The sequence below is a fragment of the Physella acuta genome, unplaced genomic scaffold (assembly GCF_028476545.2).
Source record: "Physella acuta isolate Inbredline_101_S28 unplaced genomic scaffold, ASM2847654v3 ptg002023l, whole genome shotgun sequence".
Classification (NCBI taxonomy): Eukaryota; Metazoa; Mollusca; class Gastropoda; family Physidae; genus Physella; species Physella acuta.
This window is the reverse complement of record NW_026733527.1, coordinates 89678-102628: the sequence shown is the minus strand read 5'-3', so window position 1 is coordinate 102628 and position 12951 is coordinate 89678. Positions and strand designations below refer to the sequence as shown.

The 12951-nt window shown below is 40.6% G+C and overlaps 1 protein-coding gene across 1 annotated transcript; it reads right to left on the bottom strand.

Annotated features, from left to right (window-relative positions):
* Nucleotides 1–3227: 3227 nt before the first annotated feature.
* On the bottom strand, nt 3228–11277 carry LOC131931746 (uncharacterized). Its single transcript, XM_059288589.1, has 5 exons — nt 11181–11277; nt 8301–8554; nt 5351–5923; nt 5026–5212; nt 3228–3709 (listed from the first exon to the last, which is right to left on the bottom strand). The coding sequence occupies exons 1-5, from the start codon at nt 11215–11217 to the stop codon at nt 3228–3230; spliced, it is 1533 nt and encodes a 510-aa protein (XP_059144572.1). The 5' UTR covers nt 11218–11277.
* Nucleotides 11278–12951: the final 1674 nt, after the last annotated feature.

Sequence of the window (12951 nt, the reverse complement as noted above, 5' to 3'; positions counted from 1 at the left end):
ATGTACATCTCAACATTGAATATCCGTGGATCAACTACATGTACATCTAAACATTGAATATCCGTGGATTAACTACATGTACATCTAAACATTGAATATCCGTGGATCAACTACATGTACATCTAAACATTGAATATCCGTGGATCAACTACATGTACATCTAAACATTGAATATCCATGGATCAACTACATGTACATCTAAACATTGAATATCCGTGGATCAACTACATGTACATCTAAACATTGAATATCCATGGATCAACTACATGTACATCTAAACATTGAATATCCATGGATCAACTACATGTACATCTAAACATTGAATATCCGTGGATCAACTACATATACATCTAAACATTGAATATCCATGGATCAACTACATGTACATCTAAACATTGAATATCCGTGGATCAACTACATGTACATCTAAACATTGAATATCCGTGGATCAACTACATGTACATCTAAACATTGAATATCCGTGGATCAACTACCTGTCATCTAAAGAGTGAATATCCATGGATCAACTACATGTACATCTAAACATTGAATATCCATGGATCAACTACATGTACATCTAAACATTGAATATCCGTGGATCAACTACATGTACATCTAAACATTGAATATCCATGGATCAACTACATGTACATCTAAACATTGAATATTCGTGGATCAACTACATGTACATCTAAACATTGAATATCCGTGGATCAACTACATGTACATCTAAACATTGAATATTCGTGGATCAACTACATGTACATCTAAACATTGAATATCCGTGGATCAACTACATGTACATCTAAACATTGAATATCCATGGATCAACTACATGTACATCTAAACATTGAATATCCGTGGATCAACTACATGTACATCTAAACATTGAATATCCGTGGATCAACTACATGTACATCTAAACATTGAATATCCGTGGATCAACTACATGTACATCTAAACATTGAATATCCGCGGATCAACTACCTGTACATCTAAACATTGAATATCCATGGATCAACTACCTGTACATGTAAACATTGAATATCCGTGGATCAACTACCTGTACATCTAAACATTGAATATCCGCGGATCAACTACCTGTACATCTAAACATTGAATATCCGTGGATCAACTACCTGTACATCTAAACATTGAATATCCGTGGATCAACTACCTGTACATCTAAACAGTGTATATCCATGGATCAACTACCTGTACATCTAAACATTGTATATCCATGGATCAACTACCTGTACATCTAAACATTGTATATCCATGGATCAACTACCTGTACATCTAAACATTGAATATCCGTGGATCAACTACATGTACATCTAAACATTACTTTCAACAGGAGGTGGGGATGGAGCTGCATTTTTGGGGAGGGTGGAACTAGACTTATGGGATACTTGGAGCTAGTGTAAGTCGAGTTTTTTTTTGTTTCGTTTTTTTTTGGTGTGTGTGTGTGTGGGGGGGGGGGGTTGAATCTGGAGTTAAGTGGGGGGGGGTGTAGTAAGGCTACACTTTTGGGATGGTGGAAGCTGCGGAAAGGGGATGGGGGTAGTGGAACTAGTTTTGTGGTAGGGGAAATGTGGAGTAAGGGTATAATTGGAGCAAGACTTCAAAGCTTGTATACATGTTTTTCACCAACCGACTCCTAGTTGCGGAACCATGGAACAGAAATCTGGAGCGTCACGAACAAGCCTTAGAAGAATTGATCTGTATCAGCGGGCTCACGGCCACATGTCTCTACCCTGGCTAAACAAATACGTTTTGTTCTGATCAGGTCATGGGTGTCGGGCGTCTACATACTCGGAACGGCATGTCCTAGAGCCCCATTAATTTAATGGCTGAACATTATATACACAGGTACATCCTGTTTATCTGTTCTAAAGTGCCCAGTATGATATCAACAATGCTCAGGATTCTTTGGCCACTGCAATTCACATGCGTCTAATTTTTTCCGAATATTTGTAAGGTACCAATTAAAGCTCGGGACGTCCTGTGAGTTTTCGCCCGGGATCCGAACTTGATTCTTCCGTGTGAGACAGTCGCTGCCATCTGACCAAGCAATTTCATTATACATACATACATATATACAATAACATATGTATACATATATATATATATATATATATATATATATATATATATATATATATATATATATATATATATATGTATATATACAATTTATATAAATGCATATATATATACATATATATATATATACACACAAATATATATATATATATATATATATATATATATATATATATATATATATATATATATATATATATATATATATATATATATATATATATATGTACGAGACTTCAAACCAGCGGAGATCAAAACAATTTGGAGTACATCTGAAGTACATCTATACAAGGGTCGCTAGTTAACAAAGACCGCCCATGGTGATCAGATAAAAGATAAAAACACGGATGTGGGTACACTTCACAGTTCAGTTATTTCACATAAAGAAGAAAGAAGATAATGAACATATCATTGTGCAAAATGTAGACGCTCATGCATATTATTCCAATCAGGAAAGAACGAATTTACATCAAAACAAAATAACAAAGCCATACATCTTCATATTTTATTAACGTAGAACAATATTTCGATAACTTTCATTTTAACAAATAACTCAGCGGTTAATGACAACTTTGTGATTAAAATATTGAGTTTAAACACTCTCTTCTTCTATTAATAAGAATAACATACTAAAAGGCGACTCTACACCCTGCGAAACATCAATACCTTGTAGAATTAATTGAGTTAATTTTTAATGTGATATAGTATTACCAACTGTATGGTTGACATCATCATACAACATTGGTTTATAACGTGTTAAATACATTTAGATACACGAATAAGCTAACAATCTCGAAATACATTGAAACATAGAGTCTGGGGTTTTCTATACAAATAAAAAGTTTTTTATACATTTAAACCTACGTTTTCTATACAAATAAACAGTTTTTCTACATTTAAACTTACGTTTTATATACACTTCATTATTATAAAAATTAACATGATAATGAGATTGGAGAAATCATCGAATATAAATCATAACTTCCTGTATAACAGCTCTCTGAAATTCGCACACGTCTACAATCTCTAATACAAGCGCAAGTTATTTCAAAGTCTATTTCTTAGAATAAGTCATTTCAATACAAGATTTGTATCCGACAGTAGGTTGTTATAGAGAGACTTCACTGGTTATTCAGGTCACGTCCAGGCTGTAGAAGTTCCCCAAGAGATGGGTTCTGGTTTTGCTCAGTGTTCAATGGAATTACGCCCCCTTGTGTTGTGATCGTGAAGAATCCATCAGTTCTCTGGCTTGATTCTGGAGTAATTGTGGAGTTCCCAATGCTCGGTTTAGGGATAACGTCCGGTGTCTTTGTTGCTGTTGGTTTGGTAGCCAGCGACCGTTTTCGAATGGTGTCAGTGGTTTTCCCCTGTCGAATGGTGTCAGTGGTTTTCCCCTGATGTAGAGCATTGTGCGTGGAGCTAAGGGATTTGGCGGGATCGAATCTCGTCTGGGCTGAGGCTGGTGATAGGACCATGTCCTGGCTGTGTATGCTACCAGGACGTCGTGAGGACATGATGATGTCCTCTAAGTTGACCATCTCGTGAGGACCAGGTTTACGTAACAGGACGCCGTTGACATCAAAGATAGCGCCGGGCTGGACGTCTAAAAATAGATTTCAAAACTATAACATACCTGAACACTACCGTAATTTTTTCCCTTTTTAATCAAAATAACACCCAATGTTACACAAAATAAACATGTTTAGAGTTTACAATGTCTAGCCTTTAGGGATAACTTTCTACCACTGTGCTTCAAATCTAGTAATATCTATCCTCATTTTCTATAATTATATATCGTTTTCTGTTTATTGCTTTCTGTTAAATAAAAAAAAAAATTCGAGTCTGACATCTGCTCGACCATAGTCAAGGCAGGCTTAAAACGCCATTTAACATGATCAGTGCATTATTTCTAACGAATTCTGTCGAGATTCAAATTAGGGATCATTGCATTTATGTAGAAAATTTTAATATAACACATGTATTGGTATGTAAACCTACAACATCTGCCGCTAAGCATTTCATGTCTTTGATATTCCAAACTCTAATTCGAGTTAGCTAAAGTAATCTAATTTAACTAAGATTAGTTCCACTCTCGTTAAATTGCTAATCTTAATCTTAACACGACATACCCGGGCCAGGCCTAGCCCCACCGTGGTAGAAATGATGAACAACGGTCAGACCCTGGTCTTTCTTCTAATCTTAACCTTAACACGACCTACCCGGGCCAGGCTTAGCCCCACCGTGGTAGAAATGATGAACAACGGTCAGACCCTGGTCTTTCTTCTAATCTTAACTTTAACACGACCTACCCGGGCCAGGCTTAGCCCCACCGTGGTAGAAATGATGAACAACGGTCAGACCCTGGTCTTTCTTCTAATCTTAACCTTAACCTACCCGGGCCAGGCTTAGCCCCACCGTGGTAGAAATGATGAACAACGGTCAGACCCTGGTCTTTCTTCTAATCTTAACTTTAACACGACCTACCCGGGCCAGGCTTAGCCCCACCGTGGTAGAAATGATGAACAACGGTCAGACCCTGGTCTTTCTTCTAATCTTAACTTTAACACGACCTACCCGGGCCAGGCTTAGCCCCACCGTGGTAGAAATGATGAACAACGGTCAGACCCTGGTCTTTCTTCTAATCTTAACCTTAACCTACCCGGGCCAGGCTTAGCCCCACCGTGGTAGAAATGATGAACAACGGTCAGACCCTGGTCTTTCTTCTAATCTTAACCTTAACCTACCCGGGCCAGGCTTAGCCCCACCGTGGTAGAAATGATGAACAACGGTCAGACCCTGGTCTTTCTTCTAATCTTAACCTTAACCTACCCGGGCCAGGCTTAGCCCCACCGTGGTAGAAATGATGAACAACGGTCAGACCCTGGTCTTTCTTCTAATCTTAACCTTAACACGACCTACCCGGGCCAGGCTTAGCCCCGCCGTGGTAGAAATGATGAACAACGGTCAGACCCTGGTCTTTCTTCTCGCTGCTAGACTTTGGCTCCGTGACCTTGACTCTGTGGTGCTGACGTAGGCAGTTGACCCGGGCCTGGGGGAGACACTCTTGGGCCGACACGTCGAAAAGGTAGCCCTCGTCACACTCCATCTGTCAGAAAAATACGGGACTCGTGGGAATCTATTGTCACACTCCATCTGTCAGACACACAAACATGGGGCTCGTGGGAATATCTCATGGTATCGGACACGAATGACCTTCACCTCCTTCTATTTAAACATGACTCACCTCCACGCCCATGTTGTGCTCACACTCCCAGAACCTCCTACACAGCGGATCCCTGGCGTTCATCTCCCGACCCCGCTTGACACGGCACCTGTGCCCGAACTTTCTGGAATCTTCTTCCTCTGTCTCCTCTTCATCTTTCCCGTCGTTCTCCGCCCGATTCTTACTTTGAGACACACCCATCCGGTCGTCCTTCTGTTTCAGGCTCATGACGTCATAGTCTATGCCAAGCTTCCGGCTACGACTGTTGTACTCACGTTCGTGAAAGTTGGACGGGTCGTCGTCGTTGAGCAGCTCCATGAAAGTCTGGATGAGAGAATCAGGACTGAGGTTCAGACCCTGGTTCTGGGCGAGCAGAACGTGCTCAGTGTCCCTGGGTTTCCTGAGCCGGTGGAAGTGGTCGGTGGTGTCGATGAAGTTGCCGTTGGCGTCCAGGTAATGCACGTGCGTGCTGCCGTCGTGCGTGTGAGTAAAACTGGACACCGGTCTTTCCCCCGTGTAGGTGATGGCGTCCTGGAATTCTCGGTTGACACGTTCCTGCAGCCAGTGTTTGTGGATGGGGATGTTGCTCTGAATCTGAAATAACTACGTCTCATTAGCATTGTCAAGATCAACTAATTAATCTTGAATTATTATTTTAATTATATTAATTTAAAGTTATTTCTCTGGACAAAAATATCTCACATCTAAATAAGTATGTTCTAATTAGGCTATATTTAATGGGGTCTACGACAAATTCCCGAAAGACACTTGCCCGAATGCCGTTTGCCCGAAGGCCGATTTCCCGAATGGACACTTGCCCGAATGCGACAAAAGCCCGAATGGACACTTGCCCGAATGCGACAAATGCCCGAATGCCACTTGCCCGAAGGCCGTTTGCCCGAAAAATGTTAACATTATATATTACTAAATAATCATTCGTAATCAATTTTAATTTAAAATGTTGGTAAACAAAACACATCTACGCAAAAAGAAAGTGAAAAAAATAATATTATATATTACCACGCAGACATTTTAAATTAATTTGTATTTGATATTTAAAAAGTGTAGAAGCATACTTTCTCTTCCATATATGAAATTAGACAAAAATACAATGTTCATTCATCTCCGGATTTTAAAATGAGTTTTGCTTTCTTTATTAAGTAATCGCTTCAACACATTGTCTTAACAAGGTGCATTAAATGGAGATCAAACATATTTGACTACGTTTAGTTTCTAAATTTGCCACCTAGACCTCGCCTCATTCTTTTGTTAAATGATCACCACACAAGTTAAGCATAATAAGATAAATCAAACAAACGCGCCTCTGTTCAATGTTGCGAGACGCCGCGCCGCCTACACCATGTCATAAGCGCTATATAACAACCGCGACACGTCGGCTAAACAAGGTGTTCAAAACATTCATCAAAAGAATGTTAGAACACCGCCGCCAACATCACCCTATATTTATTAAAGAATAAAGTTTCTCTTACTGCACTTTCTTAGTTTTGAAAAAAAAGCTAAATTTAAAAATATAAACAACTTTGTTTTATGCTTAGAATTGTGTTTATAATCAAAGTTTAAAATTTAAATTGATTAAAGAGTCTATTTGGATATATTATTTATTATCTAATATTAACGTTTTTCGGGCAAACGGCCTTCGGGCAACTGGCATTCGGGCATTTGTCGCATTCGGGCAAGTGTCCATTCGGGCATTTGTCCCATTCGGGCAAATGTCCATTCGGGCATTTGTCGCATTCGGGCAAGTGTCCATTCGGGCATTTGTCGCATTCGGGCAAGTGTCCATTCGGGCGTTTGTCGCATTCGGGCAAGTGTCCATTCGGGCATTTGTCGCATTCGGGCAAGTGTCCATTCGGGAAATCGGCCTTCGGGCAAACGGCATTCGGGCAAGTGTCTTTCGGGAAAACGTCCGGCTCCCATTTAATGAATTCGTGACTGATTTAATTACTGAGATCTTGTGCTATCAATAAAACAGCATACAACATTCCGAGTGTATGTTACATATAACCAGAGTTTCTTCCAGAAGAAAGTCTATCCCCCCCCGAACGAAATGGAACTGATATAGAAAATATATACTTCTGACAGTGTCCGCCCTCCCCCCCCCCCCCCGATAATTGTTGTCCACCCCCCGAAAATTTCAAGTGCACACCCGGAGAAAAAAGTCTGGAAAAAACACTGCATATAACCACAGCTACTCATCATACCATGAAATTTGACTCTGAAAACTAAAAACCCATACCTGAACATTGAAAATAAAGGGACTTCATTCTATGATTAGACTAGAATAGAATAGTAAAATGCCTGTTTGATTCTAAAAATACTAAGAGGCTCTATGAGCGAAATGGGGGGTCTATGCCCTTGACCAAGGTACGGGACGCACATAAACCAAAGACCCAAGTTCAGACTCATCCTTCTCAACTGACACATTTACTTACCTAGCGTCTTAACTCTTTAACATGCGGTCCCTCTCCAGCTACCTATCTTTACCTGGGGTCTGACATCTAGACTCTGTCCCCACCCCAATCATGCCACCTATTCTTACCTTGCACCCCCCCCCCCCAAATAATGTCACCTATCCTTACCTGGAGTCTGAACGCTTGACGTTGCCAACCTCCACCCCCCCCCCCCCCCAACATAGCACCTATCTGAACTCTCGCCCCCCTCCCCCAAATACCTGGGGACTGAGTTATTTACTATGCCTCCCCATCCACCATGGCACCTCTCCTTGCCCCCCCCCTCCCCCGCCACATACCTCCTATCCTTACCTGGGGTCTGAACTCCTGCCAACCGCCCTCCTCACCACACACACACACATACATGTCACCAATCTTTACCTGGGGTCTGAGCTCTTACCTTGACCCCCCCTCCCCATACATATCCTCACCTAACCTTACCTGGGGTCTGAACTCCTGCCGCTGCCACCCCCCCCCCCCCACATGTCACCAATCCTTACCTGGGGTCTGAACTCCTGCCGCTGCCAGCCCCTCTCCTGCGCCCTCTGGAACTGCCAGTGACACCAGATCTCCCGGTTGGGCCGGCACTCCGTCCGGATAAAGTCGAACTGTGTGTTGCTAGGGCAACGTCGCAGGGTGCCCTCGTAGTCGCCGCACTCCCAGAATGTCTCGCATGACTGGTCTTCAGTGTTGGGCTCACTGCCCTCCTCGTACTGACAGTCATGGGTCAGTTGGCTGGACACTTGGCCCGACGCTGTTGGGAGATAGAGACATTCGTGGTTATAGGGGGATTGAGACAGTCCGACGGTGTAGGGAGATGTAAACATTCGTGGTTATAGGGCAGGGGTCGGCAACCTTTTGAGCGGGAAGAGCCAAAAACTACAATTTACATAAGTTTCCTGTTTGTAAAGAGCCACTAACATTTTTGTTTCAATATTTTGACATTCAATTAGGATTAGATACATACATTTTTTAGCGCAATTTCCATTCTGGAGAATTGCGTTTATTAACTCGTCTTTTCTGGGAATGGATGGATGGATGTGTGTCCGCAACTTTAAGTCGTATCTCCTCCTCAACGAAGCAATATCGAGGACTAGTTCCAAAGCAAATATGTTAAGCAAGTTACCGGGATGAACATAGGCTAAAAAAATTCCGGGTTTCTTTCATGAATATCCCGGAAAAGCCAAAAAACCTCGAAAAAAATGCAGTTTTTGGCCCATATCTCGGCAACCAGACCACTTAGCGACTTGAAACATGTACCAATCGATTCCTGCCATAATTTAGAACAATATTGCCGAAGAAAGTTTTCAAAAATATCCTTTCGTTCGGTCACAAATTTTTTTTTGAATTTATTAAAATTTGGACCGAATTAGTAGGCATTTTTATCCAACCACACCACACGCGTCATCACGTTCAAAAGCTGCGCCATCACGTACAATGGCTGCGACATCACGTTCGGTAGCTAGGCGCGCAATGGTTTTTAGTCATGTAACTCTATTGTAAATAAAACATGTAATATACTGGAATTTTTTTTAATAAAAAACGTTTTAATAACTAACCAATGGTTTTACTAACCCTGCTCTTGATTTACGCTACGACAGAGCTATTTTTAGATAACATAAGGAAATTGCGCTTAAATGTCACTAGACTTTTTAGTTAACTTGTTTTTATATTTGAAATAAATAGCTTTAAATATGAAATAATATTTATACTTAAAAAACATACTAATATTTCGCGCAAAACATTAACGTATTTTAGTTAGCTCTGCTATGATAAAATTAGTAATCAAATAATATAATTATATGACTATCCCAATCCACTTTACAAGCCTATAACCTTTTTCTTTCTTTGCGAACACCACTGGCTCGGGAGGTGTCTCCCATAGCCAGGCAGGCCTCAACACGACAAACACCGACTAACGTTTGGGTATCGGTTTGATTACTGTGTATTGGTCACTTCTGTCCTTTGGTTCTCACAGGGCTTATGTTCCACCACACTAACCTGTCCATTGCTTTTTTTACCTCACCTACTCTCATTGTTCTCTGATGAGTGTTTTGATCCTGTTTAAAGCTATTTTTCTTTATAATATTTTAATGAGTTTTTAAAAATAATATAAAATAATCATTACAATTTGTGCATGTAGCTGGAGAGCCGCATCTTGACATCAAAAGAGCCGCATGCGACTCGCGAGCCGCAGGTTGCCGACCCCTGTTATATGGGATTGAGACTAAGTCCGACGCTATAGGAGATGTACACTACATTAGTTATAGTACTGGATATATGCTCCGATGTTGTAGGGAGATATGGATATTTGTAGTCATAGAGTGACCAATCCCGACGTTATGGGAGGATTTAAACATTTGTTGTTATTTAGGGCTGGACATAGGCACTGACCTTGTAGGGAGATAGAGACATTCGTAGTTATAAGGTGATTTAGACCAATGCCGACGTTATAGAGAAATATAAACATTTGTAATTATAAAAATCTGGTTACAGACCACGACGCTAAAGGGAGATATAGATATTTGTAGTAATAGAGAGTTTCAGACGAAATCCGACGTTGTAGGAAAGTATTCACATCTGAGTATAAACCCATATTATTATAGGCCTTAATTATGCGCACTTAAAGGGGGGGGGGGGATTTTTTTTTAAAAAAAATAACAGAATTTCTCACCAAAATGTTTTTTAATGTGACAGTTTTTTGCCATAAGTTGCTGACCTCTACTTTGTATTAAAAAAAAGAAAAGTTGACTTTTCCATTAGCTTAAATAAATATTGCCTCCCTTGACAAGATGAAAATAAACACGCCAGCGCATGCGCGTAGCATGACTAGTTCACGCGCACCAAACACGGTCACCGAGTGATCAGGTCCCACCATTCAAGCGGAGATAACCAATTTAAATATAATTATTAAATAAATTCCAGAGTTCATGTTCTTTGTGTTAAAAAAAAACCAATTATTTAATTATGCTTTTTTTCCTACTTAGTTAACTGATGCAAGAAATTTAAGGGAGTAGAAATAAAGTGAAATTTTTACTGCTGAAGTTGCATTTTCGTAATAATCATTTGTGTTTCAGTAAATGCATATTTATTTATTTAATTAATTTTTTTCCAGTGACTGTACAAGATTGCCTCTAAGACTAGATTAATAAAAAAAATAAAAATAAACTTTGCTCTTAATTAATTTCAATATGAATAAAAGGATTTAAAAATGTGTATGGTAAACTAAAATGTGTAGGATAGGATTTAAATATCTGATTGGCAAACATTGATAATAAAGCTAACCGCACATTATACAAACAAGCAATTACGGAGGATAAAACGACTAAAAAAATGATGATTTAAAATTTTAAAATATTTAAAATAAAACAGACACGCACCTAAGAGTAGAGACAGGAAAAAAATTTCAGCAGCCATCCCAACGTTTGAACACAATAACAACAAGAGGGGCGTTGCTAGCAGGCTTATATAGCTTTTTTTTTTTACTTTAGCTTGTTGGTGTGAAACGTATTTTAACTCTTTGGTAACTTTGTACCCTCCTGACAAAATAGTATGTTTTCGTTAAAAACATTTTTAGCACTTTAAATCCTTCCTTGAGTTTCCATCTTCCTGATTTTGTACGGACCTCTATTGTTTAGTCACGGACACAGTTTTTTTGAGTTTTTAAAACAATGTGAGTAACCTCCCTTGGTTGTATTAGGGATATCTCTTACCTTACATGTCAATTTTGTTTCGTTTATTTTTTTTCCAGCATGCATTGTTTTAGATTACATGCCACTGTACAGGTTAAAAGTTGTTTCCCCTGTACAAGATAGAGATGGTAGCTATTGAGGAGGATATTTCCTTAGACAGCTAACGTTGAGAAACTGTCTTCCAAGCGAATGGATTTATACGGGGCCTGATACCATAATGGGATCTTCTTAAAATAGGCTTTACATACAAACAAAACAACTGACCCAATCTTTTTCAGTACTCGCAAAGCTGTTGTCTCGATACTATCAAGTTTTCATCATTACTACGTTTACAAAACCTGATGTTTTTGGTAATTGTTGCTTTTTGGTAAATATTGTTCAGAATTGGCTTTTCGCTGCCGTAGTGGAAGGTGCAAAGTTACCTGTGTTACCTGTTTTTTTACACCTGGCTGTCGTTCGTGCTGTTTAAACTGTCACCTGGTCACGTGACGGAAGAGCGTGTGGTAAGACCTGCCCAGGTAGATTATCAATAGTTGGACAGTAGAATAGATGTCAAGATACATGGGGTGTCCCACGGACATATGCTTGGCGACGGTTGACAGATGAATGAAGAGATGGAAGGATGGATGGAGAGATGGAAGGATGGATGGGGAGATGGAAGGACGGATGGATAGATGAATGGAGAGATAGAAGGATGGATGGAGAGAAGGATGGACGGATGGAGAGATAGAAGGATGGATGGAGAGATGGAAGGACGGATGGAGAGATGAAAGGACGGATGGAGAGATAGAAGGATGGATGGAGAGAAAGATGGACGGATGGAGAGATGGAAGGACGGATGGAGAGAAGGATGGACGGATGGAAGGACGGATGGAGAGATAGAAGGACGGATGGAGAGATGGATGGACGGACAGAGAGATGGAGGGACGGATGGAGAGATGGAAGGACGGATGGAGAAATAGAAGGACGGATGGAGAGATGGAAGGACGGATGGAGAGATGGAAAGATGGATGAAGAGATGGATGGACGGATGGATAGATAGAAGGGCGGATGAAGAGATGGAAGGACGGATGGAAGGACGGATGGAGAGATGGAAGGACGGATGGAGAGATAGAAGGACGGATGGAGAGATGGAAGGACGGATGGAGAGATGGAGGGACGGATGGAGAGATGGAAAGATGCATGGAGAGAAGATGGAAGGATGGATGGATAGATAGAAGGGCGGATGAAGAGATGGAAGGACGGATGGAAGGACAGATGGAGAGATGGAAGGACGGATGGAGTGATGGAAAGATGGATGGAGAGATGGAAGGACGGATGGAGAGATGGAAGGACGGATGGAGAGATGGAAGGATGGATGGAGAGATGGAAGGATGGATGGAGAGATGGAAGGATGGATGGAGAGATTGAAGGACGGATGGAGAGATGGATGGACGGATGGAGAGATGGATGGACGGAT